The 22,406-nt window shown below is 46.1% G+C and overlaps 1 protein-coding gene across 1 annotated transcript in view; it reads left to right on the top strand.

Annotated features, from left to right (window-relative positions):
- Nucleotides 1-372: 372 nt before the first annotated feature.
- The window catches only part of Adra1b (adrenoceptor alpha 1B), a 56,999-nt gene continuing 34,965 nt past the window's right edge, over nt 373-22,406 (top strand). Inside the window, exon 1 of the mRNA XM_032913799.1 lies at nt 373-1,705. Coding sequence (XP_032769690.1) covers nt 757-1,705 — 949 coding nt within the window. The 5' untranslated portion in view covers nt 373-756. The remainder of the gene's footprint in view (nt 1,706-22,406) is intronic.

The following is a 22,406-nucleotide window of genomic DNA, read 5'->3' as shown; positions in this document are numbered from 1 at the left end:
TTTCACATCCCTCTGAACCCATGGCTGACTCCAGGGGTCCCCATTAGAGGTAAGCATCCCCACCCTACCTTTTAACTGAAGCGTGAACAGGAGGGAAAATAATCCCAGCGGGGCCCCTGGGGTGTATGAACCGGGATGCCCACACCCGGATCCCCTGCTCTGCTCCCAGCCCCATCCCCGCAGAGGGAGCGGTGCCGGGCGCGGCTGATCTCCAGGCCGACCCGGCTGGCGCTGGCGTCGGGGCTGCGCGCCTTGGCTGGACCCGCATTGCCCCCTAGTGCCGCACAGAGTCAGGGCGCCCGGGCTTCCCCGCCTGATGTCACCGCCGTGCAGTCAGCCCAGAGGCGGCTCATTGAAAGCAGACCCTCCTCGCGATCGCTGGGCGGAGAAGGCACCGCGGTCCGCAGACCCGCTGCGGGCCGGGCACAGCCGGGCACCCCCCGGCCCCGCGCCTGCTCCTCCCAGCGCTCCCGCGCCAGCCCGGCCAGGCGCGCCTGACGTGGACCATTAAACTTGGAGCTGCCTCCTCGTCCCCTCTCTCCTCCTCCTCCTCCTTCTGACAGGCGAGCGAGCCGCTGGGTGCAGGCAGGCGACGTGCTGCCGGGCTAGGCTGCCCGGGGGAGATGACTTCTCGCCAGGAGGACGCCTCTGGAAAGAAGACCACGGAGGGAGCAAAGTTTCAGGGTAGCTGAGGAGCCTTGGTCGCAGCCCTTCCGAGCCCAATCTCCTCCCTGGCTATGGAGGGCGGACTTTAAAATGAATCCCGATCTGGACACCGGCCACAACACATCAGCACCTGCCCACTGGGGAGAGTTGAAAGATGACAACTTCACTGGCCCCAACCAGACCTCGAGCAACTCCACACTGCCCCAGCTGGACGTCACCAGGGCCATCTCTGTGGGCCTGGTGCTGGGCGCCTTCATCCTCTTTGCCATCGTGGGCAACATCTTGGTCATCCTGTCGGTGGCCTGCAACCGGCACCTGCGGACGCCCACCAACTACTTTATCGTCAACCTGGCCATTGCTGACCTGCTGTTGAGTTTCACAGTACTGCCCTTCTCCGCTACCCTAGAAGTGCTTGGCTACTGGGTGCTGGGGCGCATCTTCTGTGACATCTGGGCAGCGGTAGATGTCCTGTGCTGTACGGCCTCCATCCTGAGCCTATGTGCCATCTCCATTGACCGCTACATTGGGGTGCGATACTCTCTGCAGTACCCCACGCTGGTCACCCGCAGGAAGGCCATCTTGGCGCTCCTCAGTGTGTGGGTCTTGTCCACGGTCATCTCCATCGGGCCTCTCCTTGGATGGAAAGAACCTGCGCCCAATGATGACAAAGAATGTGGGGTCACCGAAGAACCCTTCTACGCCCTCTTTTCCTCCCTGGGCTCTTTCTACATCCCGCTCGCGGTCATCCTGGTCATGTACTGCCGGGTCTACATCGTGGCCAAGAGGACCACCAAGAATCTGGAGGCGGGAGTCATGAAGGAAATGTCCAACTCCAAGGAGCTGACCCTGAGGATCCACTCCAAGAACTTTCATGAGGACACCCTCAGCAGTACCAAGGCCAAGGGCCACAACCCGAGGAGTTCCATAGCTGTCAAACTTTTTAAGTTCTCCAGGGAAAAGAAAGCAGCCAAAACCTTGGGCATTGTAGTCGGAATGTTCATCTTATGTTGGCTCCCCTTCTTCATCGCTCTCCCGCTTGGTAAGTTGGGGGTTAGCAAAGGGGAGATAGACCTTTTCCTATCTTGGTTTTCCTGATGATCTCACCCTAAAGTTTTTTGTGTGGGTTTGGTTATTTTTATGCCATCAGTGTGTGTTTGGAGATTGGATAATACTATTTGTTCTGCAAGGGCTTTGCAGATTGGGTAACTGGCTAAGAACCAACTCAGGTGTTGGTGAAAAAAAAAAAAAAAAAGCTAAGATACTAGGCACTTGAAATAGAAGCACAGGAGGAGAATCTGGGATGTGGAATGACTCAGTCACTGGCCTCAGTTTAATAATTAAAAAGGACACTGGGCTCCAACATCACGCCAGTGTTATTTCGGTAGTAACGATGTATCTGAGAAGGCAGCGTCACTAACGCAGCATACCAAATAGTTTGTAGTTACTGCAGACGCGGCACTGGGGAAGCAGGGAGGCGGCTCCTACAGAGAGAGGCAGTGTTCATTCAATATTTGCAGGGACCACATTTCTCAGCCTTGCAGAGGCTGCGGTCTCCCCCTCCTCCCCCCCCCCCTGCTAGCTCTCTCCTTTCTGCACCGTCCTCGTTCTTACCAGATAATAGGAGCATCTTACAGCCACACGGCTTCCAAGGGCCTTTAAGTTTCTGAAGCTTGGGATTTCAAAGAGAAACATTCTCAGTTTTTGCCTCCACAATGCTCCCAACTCCAGCGGTTTATGAAATGTTCAGAATTTAATTATAGCTGACCCTCACCTTCAGCGATACGATGCCAAGCCCAGGCAAGATGGGACTCAGTCCCCCGCCCCCACCATCTACAAAAATGTGTCCATCTTATTTGGTCCAAGCCATGATAAGTGAATTGTTCAAAAGGCTTCCTGATTCCTGACGGGGTGGGGGGAGGGGGGGAGACAAGGTCCGGCTAGACGGTAAACAGAGAGGAAGGTGCGGTGACATGTTGTTCACATGGCTTGGGAAATCCTTGTCCCTTCTCTGGTGCATTGATCTGCTTTGATTTCTTCTCCTATCCCTGATGAGAACTGGAGGGAAATGAATGGAAGGATGTGCTCAGGGCGGGCTATCAGAAGAGGGGGCACTACTGAGTACCACAGACCTCATGTACCAGTCATGCCTGCAGGGTCTCAGAGGTGGCCAAGCCCCTCCAGCAGCTTTGACTCCAAAGTCACACTGCTTCTGAGAGAAAAAGATGAATGAAGAGGAAGTAAGTGTTTACCAAGAGTTTCCTTTTTTTTTTTTTTTTAAGGGAAAAAAAAAAAAACTCTCCGACATACTGTCTGTGTGATCTTTCCTAAAGAAGTCTGGCAGGCTACTGCCATTCAGGAAAAAATTTTCCCAATGTTGTTAAATAGGAAGAGCTTTCACCAGTGATTGCGTCCCACTGCAGAGTGATTCGCCTTCTCAAGGTCTTGGGACCTTTGGCAGTCTTGTTCTATTAACCATGGGTGACAGCTGTACCGGATCGTCACAAAGATCATGGTTCTGTATAGGTGTGATTTGGTCTCTTACCAGCCATATGACCTTGAGGTAAGCCCTGCTCCTGTGTGAGCCTCGGTTTCCTCATCTACAAAAGGGACTAATTAATATTCACCCTGGGGAGCTGTGTGCATGTAAGGAGGAAGCAGTGTAGAGTGTGAACCACAGCAAGTATTTAATCAAAATTAGTTGCCAGCACTCTAAGCCAAGCCCCGCTCTACTGGTAGCCAGTAGCTGTGAGTTTCCTCCGTTTACTCTTGCCAATCCAGCACCTGTTAACTTCCTCCCGGATCTACCCACCAACATGCAGAGGCTATAGCCAGAGCATGTTTAAGAAGAAAAATAGCCCAGTTGGACTCAGAAATCATCATAGCCACAATCCTTGGCCCTGAGATTCAAGGGAAATAAAAAGCTCCCAACAGGTTGGAAAGAAGGGTCTCAGCTCAAGTGGTACAGGCTACTGAGTTCTACTTTGATCTTGGGCATCAGCTTTGTGACCCTGGGCTTGTTGCTGTGCCTCTCTGGGCCTCCGATCTCATGTATGGAAAAGAACACGGTTAAGTGAGATGAATGGGGAAATGTACTGAACACAACACCTGAGAAACTCCATAGTAACATAGCCCCCCTGGGTCCAACCTACAGAGGCTCTGATTCAGTAAATCAGATGGAATCAGGTTCTGTATGTTACATCAGACCCCAGGAGGCTCTGAAGGGCTGGATCACAACGGAGACCTTGAAAGTCATTGGTCAGAGCATCTCCTGGACCCCTTTAGAGCCCAGCATCCTTAAAGGTTGCTAGTTTGAATCTTCCCCAGCTACCAGTGGTGTGAGATGGTATGACTTCTCTCCGTATCGTCTGCTTCAAGTTGTCAAGTCTGCCTTCGGGGTCTTCCTTGGCTTTTCTGTTCACGCCTTTTGAGATCCTGTCCTCCTAGTCTCTGGGGCCCTTCATGTCCATGCAATAGCAGCAAAAGGTCATCTATGTCCCCAGCCCACAGGGTTCTCAGAGCTTGCTTCTCCTCTCCTACCAGTGGAAATTCTGATTAGCTATGCCACAGTCACCTGGGAGCCCTCCAATATGTTGTCTTTAAATGAGCCCGATGAGCATCCTTCTTCCATGGAAGCCAACAGATGAGGTAATCCATGTAGGTGAGCTGTGGGTTTACAATGGCTGCAGAAAGGTAGTCCAAAACTCAGTCAGAAGGTACACAATCCATGCTTGCTTTCTCACTAATTTAAGAGCACCACAGCAAGATGGAGCTGTAGTTCCTCCAGGTAACAACATCCGGTGAGAAGTAGTATGTTAGGCAATAGGAGCTCTTTGGGGGTTTTGGGGGTGTTTGTTTGTTTGTTTGTTTTGAAGATGATTCCTAATTCTAAATTTTCCATCAAGGACTTTTGACTCAGAGAAGGCAGAAGCAGATGTGCGGAAGGCTATGCCCAACAAGCAGGGAAGTGTAGGTAGGAGTATCTTCCAATTCAGCCAGACTCTCAGGTGCCTGGGTGCCATGAGATTTCCATAGCTGTTTTTGTTTTCTCCAGAGGAAAGAAGGGTAGGGAAAGTAGACATGGCCCTACAGGACCCTGCTCTGAGGCCCCATTATTTTTCTTCCTCCCTTATTTTCATTTTTGGGAGTAGGGTTGGGCCACCTGCAGCGAAGGGTCCTGCAGAGCCCTCCCCACGTGCTCTAGCCCACTCATCTCTCTCCACCCTTTCCCTGTGGCCTCAGACTAAGTTGCGCCAGGGACCAGTGATCACTTATTCCGGATCAGAAATGCGAGTCATCAAACAAGAACCTCTTTCTTTGGCCCCTGGAAATGAGCCAGGGAATGACAGAGAATCTAGACTAGAATATAGAAGGGTTTCTATCTTGTGGACCATGTATGATGTCCAAGAGAACCTCCAGCTGCTTGGTATGACAATGAAGACCAGCTCCCAGCAGAGGGGAGACAGCCTGGTCAAGGTCTGATGAAGTGGCAGGACTCCTGAGGGAGTGTGTGTTTCAGTATGGGATGTGAGGAGGGGCGGTAGGAAGTGCCAGGCAGCCAGCAAGCGGCTGGGACTAGAGGGCTGTTTAGAAAACACTGGAAACTTGCCTTGCTCCAAATCTTTCTTCCGCCTTTTAAAATGCTGAAAGGCACTAGGAAGCCATTATTGAACCAACTGCTCTCCCCTCTAAATAAATGAAGGTCAGTTTCAAAGAAACGGTTGTGCTCCATATAGTACTGAACCAAATAGCGACTGATTGGGCTCTCTCCTCATTCAAATCGGGGCTGAGGAATTTCCACCTATTGTGAGCACAAGTGAGAATGAGGGTCTCAGGACCTAGAACAGAGTCACCCCCATGGATGTGTGTGAATCCTCCAACTCAGCCTTTGAGATTCCTTCAAGGAAAGCAATTGCTTTGAAAACTCCGAGGGAAAAAATTAAAAGGAGAATCCTTCCCAAAAGAAGGAAATATTACTGAGGTAACATACTTTTGACCATGTATTAAATGTTTAACTAAAGACTTCTTAAAGTACCTACTATGTCTTTGTCCCTGCTTCTGTACTAGAAGCTGAATTTTTGAACTAAAACTCAACATGGACTGTATGTGCCTACTCAATGTATGGGTATTGAGTACATATTTTGTATAGACATTCTACTGGGCATCTTATGACATTACCCCCAATATCCCTGGCAGATGCAGTGTGTGGTAACTGCTACCTCTTCGTATATGTCTATACCGAAGTTCAATGCAGTTAGATGCTTACCCAGGGTCACACAGCATGTCAGTGACAAGTCCAAGGACTGAGTCCAGCTCTGTCAGAAAAGACCATACCTCATACAACGCACCTGGCCCTTTCTGTTCACTGATGGCAATGGGCTATCATAAATGTTCTCCAGGAAACCGTAAACCACCCTGTTACCACCCTGTCAGAAGACAGGAAGGACAAAGTCATTGTAAAATCCTGTCCATCCCTTCAAGGTCTGTGGGTCTCATCTTTAACCATGCATGCGTCCACTAAGTAAATATTTATTTACCACATGGATACTATATCTGGGAATTTTCCTAGGAGAAACTATGCTAAGGAAGATAATTAAGCACCCTGGAACGTACTTCTAATGAGGCAAACATGTATTTGAAAAAAACACAAAAAGAAACACAAATACATCTGCAATGAGAGACTAGAATCTTCTAATAGGGATCAGTATATCATGAGGTCCCAGGGGAGTAACATGCAGGTAGAAGGCTGAAGAGAGCAGCTTAGAGTAGCTACTTTGGTAATGTTGGGAGGAGAGAGATCCATGCAGTGGGAAAGTCTCCTGTAGTAGGGAATGATGGTGAACTGCCAGAGCTTAGGATGAGAACAGGCATGGGTAAGACAGACTGCAGACAAGGACAGAAGTCTGGCCATGATGGGACGTTGGGGGCCATATTACAGAATTTAATTTGGGGATTTTGCACTTGGGGTTAGGTTTCTAGTTAGGTGGTGGTGGTGGTTGTTTTTGTTTGTTCTTTGATACAGGGTCTTAGGTAGCCCATTCTGGCCAAAACCTGGCTATGTAGCGGAGGATAACCTTGAACTCCTGATCCTCTTGCCTTCACTTCCCAAATGCTGATGTTACAGACATGCACCACCACATCTGGATAATGCACTGCTTGGGATAAAACCTGGGGCTTTGTGAACACCAGGCAGGTACCAACGGAGCTACATTGTCAGGCCTAGATTTTTTCTTAACTGTGTCGGCAACTATGGAAGGAGTTGAAGCACACTGAAGCTCTATCTGAATCCTATCCTGAAAATGCTGTAAGGCTGAAGAGATGGTTCAGCAGGTCAGAGCACTTGCTGCTCTTACAGAGGACCACAGCTTGATTCCCAGCACCCACTCACATGGAGCAGCTCAGAACCCCCAACTCCAGCAGGCGATCTGATGTTCTTGCTCTCTTCTGGTCTCAAGAGCATCTACACGCACACACACACACACACACACACACACCACATCATATATATGCAAGGATTTTGGAAGAGGTCACTCTGGCCAACATATAAAACAGACTGGATATGGGACAAATAGGAGGTCTCAAAAGTGTTGTGAACAGAAACAGTGATTTAGATCGTGCTGATGACAATGGAAGTAGCATGAAGCAGACATATTTGAGGACTTGGTATGGGATGGCATAGGAAGGCTAATGGGAAAAGTATATCCAGAATAACCCAGATGTTGGCAGAGAACCACCTGGGTATCACTTGTTGAGCTGAAGAATGTGGGGAACAGGGAGAGCTGAGCAGAAGCAACAGGATTCATTCCAGAGTCTTCCTCAGACAATGTCCAGGCCTGGTTAACCACCACAATGGGTAGGATCTTATTATGATTTGGGCAAAAAACATCTGACCTAAGGCCAAGAGTCGCTGTAAGCAGCCCCAGATACCCATGAGAGGCATCTGACAGGAACAGTTTTAACAGCCCAAACCTTGGGCCCTAGAAGAAACCCATCATATCAGAATCTCTTGTGAGGCCAAGAATCTTCAGCCCTTAACAAGTTTTCCTGGGTGAATTTTCATACATCCAGCACAACCTAGTCCTCCTAGGCAGCCATGGATCAGATACCTTATAGAAATCCAAAAAAGTATATGCTTAAGGTTCCAGTGTACAACCAGAAGTATCCTCAGTCCTGCTCAGGCCTTTGGTCCAATCCATGGGGAGGAGGGGAGGCAGGAGGAAGGGACGGCAGTGTGCCCTGGATGGTGGTATCTCTGAACTAGAGCCCCTGACTATGGAAACAGGATGAGCACTATGGAAGCATCCTCACCACACAGGGCATAGTGTGTAGAGCTGCAACCCTGAAGGTAAGTCATGTCATCCTTGTCTCCACAGATGAAAGCCACCAAGTTCAGAGAGGCTCAATAACTTGCCCAAGGTCACACACCTAGTAAATGGTAGACTCCGTCAGACTCTGCGCTGGTAATCAGTGAACATTCATTGTGCCATCCCTATTGTTAGAATACTGCTTCCCCAGAATTTGTCAGAGATCCGATGCTCAAAGTTTCCACTGGCTCATGGCAAAATGAGAAAAACATTGTGTTCTTTCAAAACTGAAATGTATTCAATCTAAATGACTGTCCTTTCAATCCAAAGACTATATCCTTTCTATTTTAAGGCATCAAAATAGCGTTTTTAGATGGAACGATGATAATGAATGGTAATAGTTGTGTGTAGGGTGGGGGGGGTGAAGTCCTATTTGATAACATTTTTTAAAAAATAGCAACCCTCTGTCAGTTGCCTCTTTAAAAAAGAACTCTGAAATTTGAGTTTCCTAAGATTTTGGAGTCCCAGACGATACATAAATAATGGGGAAAAGGAAGGAAAGAAAGGAGGGCTGGAGAAATGAGCCAACCTCAGTCTTCCAATCAAACCAAGTGGGCTGGGACAGAGGATCCAGGAGAGAAGGATAGCCTGTGCATAAGAATAGACCAGGTATACAGACAAGAGCCAATGGTGGAGTGGCCAAGTCTGCTGGGGCACAGAGGATGATATAAGTACCAGAGGGTCACCAAGGGCCCATGAAGGCTTTATGTGAGTATGTGTGAAGCTGTAAAAATCATGGATGACTGCCAACCTCCATCTGGAAATTGCTTTCTCCCATATCTGCAGGCCTTGTCTTCAGCCATTGTATTCCCTGACCACCTCAGATGATACACTAATGACCCCGATACTTTAGACCTTGACACTTGGTGCTGGGGGTAAGAGCTACCCCACAGCCTCTGCCCTGTCCTCTCTCCATAAGCATGGGAGGTCGCTTTTGAAAATATCCCTATTGCACAGTTAGGGATGTGAACTCAGGAGAGATGGGGGAGCTTTGCTTCAGATGAGTTGGCTGACCGTGAATTCGAATCCAAGTCATCAGATGGGCTTCTCGTTAAAGAAATGTTGGGTGGAAGTGTATGACCAAAACACAGAAACTTCTATTCTTAGAAGGAGGAAAGAAAGGGCAGATGGCCACTGGTCACAACCTCACAAAGATACAAAGATCATAAAGATAATTGGGTCGTTTCCTGGCAAAATGAACCGAAACCTCTCTTTTACTGTTGACGCTTTTGGAAGACTTTTCAACTTCATGGCTTATGGTTGCTAATAACAAGCACATTTCATCAGATTTTTAGCAAATTTTAGAAAAGACATATTTAGAAAACGTCTCCCCAGTGTTGTTTCTGGCTTCTTTACCTTTGAGACTGGATTCACCGCCTCCATCCACCTTCAAATGATGCCTGCACCACAGGACACTTCTCCATCACGGGTCATCCTACGCCCTTCCCTTGATGTCACAGGCCAGGCAAGCTGGCATTGTGGATAGGAGTATTTCTAGACACTGTGTTCCACAGCAACTGGCTGGTGATGACCTAGCTATGCAGAAGGAAAGGCTATGAAGTGCATACACTGAGTGAAGAGAATTGCAACTGGACAGAATATAGCCTAACTCCAGAGTCTAATGGCCCTTGTACCAACACCTGCAAAAGGGAAGGCAAAGTGGGGGAAAGGACCACTCAGCAAAACAGAGGGGTCTCTGTTGATCTCAGTTAACAGACCTCATTTTGGAAAACTACATAATGGCCTTGGGTCTCTGAGGTTTCTTCCTAGGTTTTAGAAAATCCATCTTTTCAGAATTTACCTGAACACACATGTTCTTGAGGGTTTCATCCTTCCAATGACCAGGTTGGCAATCAAATAAAACCCCTCCTCAAAGCAGACAGGTACATAGGAAGTCAAAGCTAACCAATTATTCTGAAATGCAGTTATTATTATGTTGAAAAGCAAATTGATTGTTGAGTAGGAAAGGCGCTCCTTAGCATATTAAATAAAAAAGGTCTGGCAGCCAGTCAAATAAGCAAGGACTGTAATTTGGAAGTGGTGACAAGTGGAAACATTTCATGAGCTCTGCAACAAATAGAACAGGATGGTGTAGACCTGACTTCTATTAGTGACAGCCCCTGAAGAGTTGTCTGTGGCCCCTTCCCTGTACTACTCCGTGTGTGTGTGTGTGTGTGTGTGTGTGTGTGTGTGTGTGTGTGTGTGTGTGTGTGTGTAAAATCTTAGGATCACAGACAATTTAGACTGTGTCATAGCACTTTCTGTTGTATGGCGACTTTTAGCAATTGATTTGGTAAGCTATTCTTTTTCTCTCATACATAACATACATAACATTCTGACCACAGTTTCCCTTCCCTTCACTCCTCCCTGTCTCCCCTGCTCTGTTTCCCTTCAGAAAAGAGGAGAACCCCCAGAAATATCTACCAAACAGGGCATAACAATATGCAATAAGACTAGGTACAAACTATTATATCAAGGCTAGACAGAGCAACCCAGGAGGAGGAAAAGAGTTCCAAGCTCAGGCAAAAAAGTCAGAGACAGCCTCTACTCCTACTGTTAGGAGTCTCACAAGAAAACCAAGCTATTTGACCACAACCTATATAGAGGAACCTAGGCAAACCCAGGCAGGCTGTGACTGTTAATTCTATGAACCCTATTTAGTTGATTCTGTGGGCAGTGTTCTTATGATATCCTTGACCCCTCTGACTCCTATAATCCTTCCTTCCCCTCTTCCTCAAGATTCCTAATCTCTGGCTAATGTTTAGCTGTGGGTCTCTGCATCTGTTCCTATCTGTTGCTGAATGAGGCCTCTCTGATGACAATTATGCTAGGCTCTTGGTCTAGCAGAATATCATTAGAAATGATTTCATTGACTTTTCTTAATTTTGATTAAGTCAGAAGAATGAAAAAATGAAAAAAATCAGTTTCTTCCAGTACCAGAGTTCACATACGCCCAGTACACTCTCCCCTCCACAGTGAAAGCACTGGTAAATTTACTACTGGTATTTAGCCTTTGATATGTTCAGTTTTATTAAGCAATCAATTTAAAGCATAGGAAAATATAATGTGATGTTATAAACAAAGCTGGCTAAATATAGGTCTATTCATTCATTGTGACACAGCCATATCTGCACAAGAAAGGCAAGTCTTTGATTAATGTGCAATCCCACTTTTATTTTTATTACATTTTATTTATTTTGTGTGGTAGGGAGGTACATGTGCTAGGAAGAAGAGGTCAGAGGACAACTACAGAAGTCAGTCATTTCCAACCACCACTCAGGCAGCAGAGATGGAACTCAAGTAATCAGCCCTTGCAGAAGGCACTTTACCTACTGAGCCATCTTGCCCATCAGCAGTCCCACTCTCAAAAACAAGGAACTGGTCTGAGGAGATGACTCAGTGGGTGAAGGGCTTGGTGAAGAAATGTGAGAATATGGGTTTGGAACCCTAGAACTCATGTAAAGCCAGACTCAGTATGTCCCGCCTATCACCCAATGCTTGTGCAGCAAGGTAGGCAATGGAGGCACAAGAATCATGGGTCAGCTAGCCTGGTATACACAGAACTTAGCAAGAGACCCTGTCCCAACAAGGTGTGGAGGGAAAGGACCATGCCAGAGGTTGTTTTCAGACCTAAACACACACACACACACACACACACACACACACACACACACACACACATTCACCCACTCACTCATGACACATGCACACATGCATACTTGAAAAAACAAAAACTAAAGCTTTTGCCTACTCACTTCCAGGGGCCACTTTAAAGAGAAGTAGGAGTAGACTATTAACTTTTTCTATCCTCTTACAAGTTCCCATACTGCAAAAAAGGAAACACTCCATTTGTAATTAAAGACATCAGATTAAGAACATTAACAGGATGGAAATCAGGTTTTAATAGAGTTATTGTTTGGACGTCCATGCTGTCTAATGAGTTCAGAAGAAAAACCATCAAAAGAAAAGGTTTCCATCTATCCTTGGCCATTTCTTTAACCACGAGCATGTGCCTGTTCACAATCCACCTTATTTGAGACTGGGTCAATCATGTTGTTCACGGTTGTGTACTCAGGCTATCTGGCCCTCCAAGTTTCTGAGGACTTCCTCTCTCTATGTCCTATCTTGTCATAGGGTCACTGTGATAACAGTTCATAGCTGCCTCAGCCACCTTGATACGGGTACTGAGGATTTGAACTCAGATCCTTGGACAGCAAACATTAGCTCATCATTTTCACTGTAATTTTGCTCCTATACCTGCTCGCTGCTTCTCAGCCTTGGGAACACTTACAAATGCTCCTGGTTCTCCCTGACGCTGCTACAGCCCTGTCCACTCTTCCATTCAAAAAAAAAAAAAAAACGGCAGATATTGTTTGGAATTTTTTTTCCTCTCGTATTCTTTTCAAAATGAGAATTCTTCTCACAATTCTCAACAGCAAATAGTCATTCATTCATACATAATATCATAAATGAGAAAGACAAGAAAAGTAGACTTTCTCATAAAACGTCTCAGCCTTTGGTCATTAATAAACAATGGAAATTTATTGCTCATGGCTTTAGGGGCTAGGAGAGTCCAAGATCAAGATTGTTGTGGATTCACTCCCAGCCCTCACAGATAGCAGCTTCCATGAGGAAGAGCATCAGTGAGCTCCCCCAGGTCTCTTCCAGGAGGACACTAATCCCAGTCATAACGGCTTTGTTCCTGTGACCTTCTCTTCCCAGCCGCCCCTCCCAGTGTTACTGACAGGGACTTTTAACATGCAAATTAGAAGATAGCAAAACTCAGGCATCCAGACTACAGGACCATACTTTTCTATGGACTTTCCAGGACTGTGTGTGTGTGCCCATGTGTGTCTGTGTCTGTGTGTCCGTGTGTGTGTGTGTGTGTGTGTGTGTGTGTGCCCATGTGTGTCTGTGTCTGTGTGTCCGTGTGTGTGTGTGTGTGTGTGTGTGTGTGGTGTGTGTGGTGTGTCTGTGTATCTGTGTATGTGATGTGTGTCTGTGTATTTGTGTGTCTGTGTGTCCCTGTTGTGTCTGTGTATCTGTGTGTGTGATGTGTATCTGTGTATTTGTGTGTCTGTATGTCCATGTTGTGTGTGTGTCTGTGCATTTATGTGTGTCTGTGTGTCTGTGTGTTTGTGTATCTGTGTGTATATCTGTGCATCTGTGTGTCTGTGTGTCCGTGTGTCTGTGTCCTTGTGTGTGTGTCTGTGTGTGTGTGTGTGTGTGTGTGTGTGTGTGTCTGCATGTATGTGTCAGAGATCGCATTACCCCAGGTTTTTTTCAACACTCAATCACACACAGAGTTCCTGCTCTACCTCAGTATAAATCCTCAGTCTTCTCATTTTCTTTCTTTGTGTTTTTCTTATCTTTTCGGGTTCTATAACGAAAGATACCATAACGTGCCTAGTTAACCTCATTACATAAGGAGACCATTTAAGTAAATAGGCAATGCACACACAAGGCCACTCAGCTCACAAGGTATGAGTGTACAGTAAGAGTATGTCCCTCCCATATCCCTGGCCCTGATCATCCCTTTTCACTGGTTCCTGGTATATCTTTTCAGGATTATTCTATGTATATGCATAAAATGTGTTCATATGTCCCTTTCCATGGAAATAGCGTTCTATAAACACTATGTCATACCTGCTTTCTTCATTATACAGTGTATGTGGCTGACCTTTCCACTCCCGTAAAAGCAGAGCAGTCTTGTTCATAGCTGCATACTATTCTCTTTTCTCCAACTAGATCCCTGCCGAAAGGCATTCAGGTGCCTCTACCGTTTTCGCTTTTACAAAATCATATTCTTACTTCCATGTATACTTCACCATCTTCTACCTTGGTAAATTTGTATACTATAAAACCCTTGAAATGGAAGTGGAAATACTCAGGGAGGGAGGCACAGGTGAGACAGGACCTCACGGAGTCCAGGCTGACCTTGAACTTGATATGAAGCTGAACTTCTGGTCCTCCTGCCTTTACCTCCTGAGTGCTGAGGCTAAAGATGTGTGTCAGCAGTTTTATGCAGTACTAGAGATGGAGCCTGGGGCTTTGGGCATGAAAGGCAAGCATTCTACCAACTTAGCCGAATCCCAGGCCACAAGAAGCTGCTTTTGAACTGAGAGCTCCTTTGCTGTTCAGGGGTCCAGAAATTCTCAGGTGTCAAAGTAACAAGTCAGCATCCTCACTGGGACTCCCAGACAGCTTGAATGCCTCCGATCCTTCCAGCTACGTTAGTACAGCTTCCCGGAGTCCAAGCCGGACTTCCGCCCTCTTGGAATGCATCAGCCCTCTGCCAAGGAAGCAGAAGCCTGGAATGTGTGCATTTCACCCAAAAGCTAGGAGTAAAACGCAGCAGCCTATGGTGCAAAACAGATTCAACTTTTCACTTGGCACCCAAGTCCATCGCGGTCCACACCAGTGGCCCCAGGCTCCAGAAGTGGCGTCCCAATTTAAAAACATGAAGAAGTAAAATTCTCATCCCGGGCTGATGTTCTGCCTGCATTGACAGTGTTTGCCTAGTAGGAACTGAGTTTCATTCCCAGTACCAAATTGCCGAAGAGTGGTAGTTCAGGTCTACAATTCCAACATCAGTGAGGTGGGGGCAAAAGGATCAGTCAGCTAGCCGGGGAGTTTGAGGTCAGCCTGGTCTAGAGACCACAGAATAAGAAAATGCTATATTTGTAACCCCCAGTATCAAGGGGCTGTGTGAGTAAGAAAAGACTCCTAGGGCATCCATACCCACCCCACCCCACCCCACCGTGAGGGCCTGAGTGGCCGGAATGCAGTGGATAGTCTATATTTAGGCAAGAGGATGACACGCGCACTCCACATTTTACTTTCAGTATTTAAGCTGTCCCCCGAAGAGCTTAGCCTCACATGCTGGACACTCACTTAAACACAGCTCCGCTCCTTGTAAAGGGGGCTTTTCAAGAAGTGGATGGGATCTGGCTGGGCAAGGGCGTAATTTGATTTTGACCTTGAACTGCTGATCGGGAAGGAGAAGCAGGGTTATTTTCAGACTATACTAAATGTAGAGTTGTCGGGATCGGCTGCTAGATGGACTGGGAAGAGGTAAACTTTGACACACTCCCACAAAACCAGGATTTCAGACTGTGCTGAGTCAAGAGCCCAGCCAATGGAGACTCAGATCCAGACTAGGGAGCCAGTCTTGTCATTGTCACCATTGCTACCCTGATACTCCTTACCTTGGTGAAGGGGGGCAGTGCCCCGTCCTCAGAGACAGCCTCTCTTCTTTAAGTTCCCTGGCTGCCTAGAGTAATAGCAAACCCAGAGTGGCAAAGTCAAACAAATCCAGGTCTTTAGTCCTGTCTCCACCCTATCTCACTGAACCTTGACTAATCCATCTATTAAAGGGGACTGAATCATCCCCCTTGGAGGAGTGCAGTGAGGAATTGGTGAGAAATATACAGGAAGAATTCAGCCAGGCCAAAACACTAGTAAATAACCCACAGACATCAGCAATTAACACATGAAGACTCAAGTTGAGCCTCGGCCTAGGAAAGATGGTAACAACCTGCCCATATTGCTAAGGCCACCATGGATCCTAAAACAGGAATACATCTTTGGACAAAAGGGGGGTAAATGGTGGTGTTTCAAGCCCATAGTACCAGCTCTAGGGTTTGGTAAAGGAACCAAGTTGTGTCCCTAGGACCTACATGGGGGCAGGGGAGAGGTCCTACAACTACAAGTTGCCCTCTAATCTCCACGTGCGTACTTTTGTGTAGATGCTCACACAAACACTAAACTAATTAATTAATTTTACAGCAAAACCGAACCGTTAGTGCTGTAAATTAGTCTAATCTGTCTGAGATGCTCCACATTTATTATCTCAGTGGTATCAACCAGGTGACCCTTCTTGGCAAAGAACAGCGGAAGTCTGGCACCGCTTCTTCCGCGTGTCTAAGGTTTATTCTATTTATTAAATCAAAGTATAATCCTCTCCTAAAAACATCAAATCGTAGGTTGATCTATTAGCAGCGTCCGTCTGCTTCTTACTCTCTGTACAAAAGTAATTGTATCATCACTTTCAACCTCAGAATTGGTTCACTTAAACCACAAATATTCCTCCAACCCAAATGAGCCCAGGGTCTGGCATGGTAATACATAAATAAATAAGGCTTTTTAATTAAGTCAACTTCTTGGCTCCTGATTCCAAGGCCTGGCTTCCAACAGCTCAGGAAGTCAGAGCAATGAGGTAGAAAATGGGTAAGAGGGAAGAAGGAAGGACTCAGCCTCTCTGTTTCACCCCAGGCTTAGAAGGACCCAGAATATTCTGTTTCTGGATGTCCCAAGAATTCTAGCCTTGAGCAATCTCCTCTGAGATTCAACAGCATCACCAGTAACTTGTTCCAGTGGTGGATGCTGAGGCCTACTCCAAAGGAACTAAGTCAGAACTGTAGGTGCAGCCAAGAATATCTGGGTTCCTCGACCTTCAGGCTACATTGATGAAGGCCCAAGAACCAACAATGGAGCATGGTTAGGCCACACCCCCTGAATCTGCTCCTATTCAAAGCAACTCAACACAGTTCAGAAGCCGAGGGACCATATTCTGACTACTACAGTTGACACATGCTCCTTTACTGTCACAGCATGAGTATTAAGTTCCTCATGAGATGAGAAAAGCACTGTTTAGCATTTAAACAATGTTCACCATGCCATCCCTATAGAAAATGACTGGGAGCAGAGCTTGAACTAGACCAGCCTGATACCGAATTCTACCTTCTTAAGAATAACTTCCCCCGACCAGTACCGATGAAAAGTACAAAAAGTGAATGTCCTCGTTAGGGTTATTATTGCAATGATGAAACCATACCCAAAACTAAGTTGGGGAGAAAAGGATTTATTTGACTTATACATCCATATCATAGCTCATCATTAAAAGAAGTCAGGACCTAAACTCAAGAAACAAGTAGAAAACTGGATGCAGAGGACATGGAGGGATGCTACTTAGTGGCTTGCTCCTCACGGCTTGCTCAACCGGTTTTCTTAAAGAACCATAGGATCGCCAGCCCATGATGGTACCACCTGCAACAGGCTTGCTCTCACATCATATCACTAGTTAAGAAAACTCTCTACAAGCTTGCCTACAGCCCAGTCTTATGGAATCATCCTCTCAGTTGAAGCTCTCTCCTTCCTCTCTGATGACACTAACATCTCCAATTGACATAAAACTAGCCAACACAGTGAACCAGTGAGATGCCTCGTTGGGTAATGGCACCTACCATCAACTCTGAAGACTTAAGTTTGGTCCTCATGACCCACCTGGCAGAAGGAGAGAACTGAGTCTTGCAAGTTGCCTTCTAACAGAGATGGGGGAGCACAAATCAATAAACCAGCACTCCCCAAAGGACCAAACTGTGAGCCTTGTCACCACTTAGTGTTCTTTGGTCATCTGTTCTGACATTCTTGGGCCCGCAGTTCTCACCTATAAGCTATAAGCCAATAATAATAATGCATTCGTATCCACCTTGTTGTGAGAGTTAATCAGGACACCAAGACAATCATCTCTAACCCAGTCCCTAGAGCACAGTAAAGACTAATGAGCTGTTGGTTTTCTTGTTTCTCTTCCACTATCAAAACTACCCCATCCAGGGTTGATTCTCTGAGAGTCGTGTTTATTGACCAATTAGCTAATATGATGAGTTAATCCTCACGGAGGTGTGAATTTATGATAATGGTTTTCTGTGTTAGCCTCCAAATACCATTTGCCTCACAACCTGGGGCCTTACGGTTTTACCATTAAGGTATGATTAAGGATGGAAATAAAAGGAGGGGTGGATGCAGAAAGACTCTCCTGCACAGGGAGACTTTTCCCCACTTCTAATCATTAACCATCAGGTCTCCAGAGTCAGAGTGAGAGAATCCCCAGGGATTAGCAACCAGACAAGAAAGGAAGTATGCCTTTAAAGCTGCAAGTGGTTATTTAAAAAAATAAGAAGAAGAAGCTCAGGCATCTGGGTTTTAGGATAGGTGTGAACAACACCAGATTGAAATCAAAGACTGATGGGTCATTTGCCAGTGTTTAATACAATTGCTTGAAATCTGTGGAGTTGAATGTAATAAGGCTTCATTAAAAAGTAGTTATAACAACTAATAAGACCCTAATTAAATTAGCTTTCACTGGGCAAGCTGCTTGTGCGGTCCTAATTAGGTTATTTGCTGCCATTGGCTGTGCCTGAAGACAAAAGATGGCTGGGTTGTGTCTTCAGTGATACTTGGAAAGCTGGGCCTCAGGCTGTGCAAGGCACAGTAAGAAAGCCCTCATTGGCCAGGAATGTAGCTCCATATGTAGATTGCTTGGCCAGCATGCATGAAGTCCTGGGTTAATCCCTAATACTGCATGAACTGAGCACGGAGGTACATGTGTATAATCCTGGCACTCTGGAGATGAAGGCAGAAAAATTAGAAAGAATTTCATGGTCATCCTCAGCTATGTAGAGAATTTGAAGCCCTCCTGAGTTATATGAGACCCTCTTTCAAAGTGAATGAGTAAAAAGACACACAAAGAGGCCATCCATTTTGGAACAACCAAGCCTCAATAGCTCCAAAAATAACCATGGTACTAGGCCAGAGTGAGCCTATTCCTCTGAAGAGCTGATGGTGAAGACAGAAGGTGCAGTTAATGCCAAGGCTTCCCTGGTAGATGAGGAAACTGGACTCCTTTGAGACAAGAATATCCTCCTGTCCTGTCTTCTGGAACTAGGACAGATCAGGGACTCCCATGCTGACCTCCACTTGGGAAATGAGAGAAAAACAAGAGATGGATTCTCAGAGGCTCTAGCTGGCTAGCTAGTTGGTTGGTTGGTTGGTTGGTTGGTTGGTTGGTTGGTTGGTTGGTTGGTTTTAGAGAGAGAAAGAATAAGACTATGCCTCTGTGTATGTATTGTATGTGTGTGTGTGTACATATTTGTGATGCAAATACATTGCTGACTTGCTTTGAAGGAGTCTACTCACTGTGACCACCACACCCTTCCTGGGACATAACTATAGTCTAGCTGGTGCCCTGCTGTGCTGCCATGGGTGACTGTTGAAGTTCCGCACATGTAGGAGCATCTGTCACATTTGGAGTCTGACTTACGGCATTACTTATTTTTCTTATTGATGTGATTAAAAAAAAAAAAAAAACAGAGAAAAGTGATTTAAGGGAGGCTTATTTTGACCACCAGTTTGAGGATGCACTCCCAGCCTGAGACATCAACGGCTAGGATATCAGATGAATGCTGCTGCCCAGACGGCTTTCTCCTTCGCATCCAGCCTAGGGCCGCAGCCCACTGTACCACCCACAAGTGGCATGCATCTTCCAACCTCAGTCAGTCTAACCTAGAAAATAGCTCACATATCTGCCCAGAGGCTTATCTTCTAAGTGATTCTAGAGCCTGTTGAGTGACAAAATTAACCATCACACCTACCTCGTGTGCCTTTGTGCTTTGTCCCTCCTGTCCGTACTGTTGAAGTCCCTTGTTTTTGGTTATTCTTCTAGACGAGGGTCCCTCCTGGGACCCTTGGGCCCATTACTTGATCTCTCTTCGATTCTACTCCTTGCCTATCAAGGGGTGGCACTTTACTTACCTCACTGTGTCAATAAGAGAATTTAAAAGATTTTAAGTCAGGTAACCTGTGAATGGCTTACTTATACCCTTCCAGCCAGAGGAGCAGTGATGTCCCCTGATCAGACATACCCAAAGCTTCTCCACCTGGGGCCCATTATACCCTTCCCCCCTCTCTATCATATATTCTAGTTTTGTTTGCTCTTGATTTTTGACAGCACAGGGTATCATATATCCCAGGCTTACATCAAACTTACCGTGAAGCCAAGGTTGGCCTGGACCTCCCGATCCTCCTACCTCTGCCTCCTGTAAGCTGGGATTGCAAGCACGGACCTCCACACCCAGCTCTGCACCATGACTTCCTGCAGCTGTAATGTGGATTCTCCTTTGCAAATCTGCCACAATGCCCCGGGGAGGGGCCTCTACCTCCCCTGTGCTTTCTCTGCCCAGTGACACCCCTACTTTACCACTCAGGGCTCAGGTGAGCTTTCGGGTGTCTGTCTCCCTTAGGATACAGGGCCTCACCTTGCAGAATCCATAACATAGAAGGAAGGCAATCAAAAGAACTACAAGGAAGGGGCAAGACTGGTTGCAACATCAGTCCAGCTTTGGAGCCAGCTGCAGTATGGACATCCAGTATTTTGACAGATTCCTTATTGGATCAAATCTCCTAGACCTTCTCTTAGACTGACCTTGTCACTTCCTCGTGTAGTCCAGTTTTAGCAAGAACCTAGATAATCAGTCTAAACGTAAAGTCTACACCACTCTCAGTATCTGCCTAACCGGACATCCATCCTCTACCCGTCCCTAGAACACCGTTACTCTGGCCTGTCTTCAACAAGAATTCTACATAGGTTAGTGCAGCACAGTTTCATCCACCTGACATTGCCTCCTGATGATTTCCTTTCAGCACCCTCACACACCTACTTCACCCTGGCTAGGTGCTCCCAATAGCCCATGCTGTACCTGGAGTCCAGCCATCTCTCTCTGCACCACAAAATCCCATTGCGGCCATTCTTATTTCTATCATGGTGGTCCTGGAGGAAGTCTCCCCTCTCACCCTTTCAGAATATCATTGAACTTTTTTTCATTTTATTTAATTTTCTATTATTTTGATAATTTAATACATACTTGTAGCTAAATATTTGAAAATGTATGATTAATGATTTAATGATGGTTAAATGATAATTTAATATACATCATTCACACCCTTTTCTCTCCCTCTTCAACTCTTCCCATGCCTTCTTCCACTTCCTCTAAAATTTATGACCTCTTCTTTGTTAATTGTTATGGCCACATATGTATGTATATACCAGTGTTTAAGGATAACCACTTACTATTGAATAACTATCAAGGAGGTTGTCCTTAAGACACTGATATTCTCTCTGTGTCTCTATCTATCTATCTATCTATCTATCTATCTATCTATCTATCTATCTCCCTCTCTCTGCAGCCATTAATTGCCTTCACCTAGGAGTGGGGACCTGAGAAGTTCATTCCATCCACATGGCACGTCAGCGGATGACATCATTTAGACAGGTCTTTAAGTAAGCGTATTGTTGGGATTTCACAAGTGCAGCTTCTTTGCCAAGTCTAGAAGACACGGCCTCAAGCAGGTGTGCTGGTCTTCTGGTTCTTGCGATCTATTCTTAATATCCCAACTGCAGCCCCTCTCCTCAGCTCCCATCTCCCCCCACTCTCTACTTTGATTATGGAATAGTGTGTGTGTGTGTGTGTGTGTGTGTGTGTGTGTGTGTGTGTACAGCACTACGACCGTGGCTATAAGCATCTACAGTCGGTTTTATTCTTTTATCATGCTTCTCAGACAAACATGTGTATTGCTTTAATCAGAAGAAACAAAACAGAAAAGACAGTTATTTGAGCAGGTCAGCTAGGTCTAGCAGAATGCCTCAGCCAGTGAAGGCCACGCAAGCCTATGACCTGAGTTTGACCCCTGGAACCTATCTATCTAAAAGCTGGAAGGAGAGAATTGACTCCTCCGCAGAATTGTCCTCTGACTTTTCCATGTGTCCTGAGACGCCTTGGCACACACACACACACACACACACACACACACACACACACACACACGATCCACATGTGTACAATAATAAAAGTAAATGCCTTCAAGGAGAACAAACAGGTAAGCTTGGGAGAGCTACATGGCTATCGCCAACTTTGCCACACATGTCTCTCCTGATACTGGAGTCCCTGAACCTTACTGTTATGCAGCTCCAGCTGGAGGTCTGGCAGTCTTTGGTTGATTCCCTGTGACATCTGTGACAAAAGCTTCTTTATAGCTGCAAAGTTCCTTCAGGAAAGCTGATTACTGCACACACACACACACACACACACACACCACACACACACACACACACACACACACACACACACCCACGTCAATCATGGTGACCTCTTTAGTGGCTACAAGTTTTAAATCAGGATAGTCAGTAGTGTGTCATCTAAACCAGGAAGAACTGCTGTGGAGTTAAGGATACAAGTTATGAGGTACAATTCATTTTAAAAGAATTGATTTATTGCATGTATAATTAACACATTTAAGCTTTCTTATTAGAGTAAAGACATACATTGGATCAGCCCTGCTGCAGGAATATAATAAATTTTAAAGAACCAAAATACCTAAGCAACATCAGTTACTCCCGGTTGTTAGCTGAGGATTTCCCTCAAGTGCCCAACAATAGCCTAGGCTAGCCCTGAACTCATTTTGTATCCCAGGCTGGCCAGAAGTAGCAATCATCCTGCCTCTGCCTCCCAATTGCAATGATTCCCGGTATGAACCACTGTGCCC

The sequence above is a fragment of the Rattus rattus genome, chromosome 9 (assembly GCF_011064425.1).
Source record: "Rattus rattus isolate New Zealand chromosome 9, Rrattus_CSIRO_v1, whole genome shotgun sequence".
NCBI classification, from domain to species: Eukaryota; Metazoa; Chordata; class Mammalia; order Rodentia; family Muridae; genus Rattus; species Rattus rattus.
The sequence above is the reverse complement of the archived record's forward strand: the minus strand, read 5'-3'. Positions and strand labels throughout refer to the sequence as shown.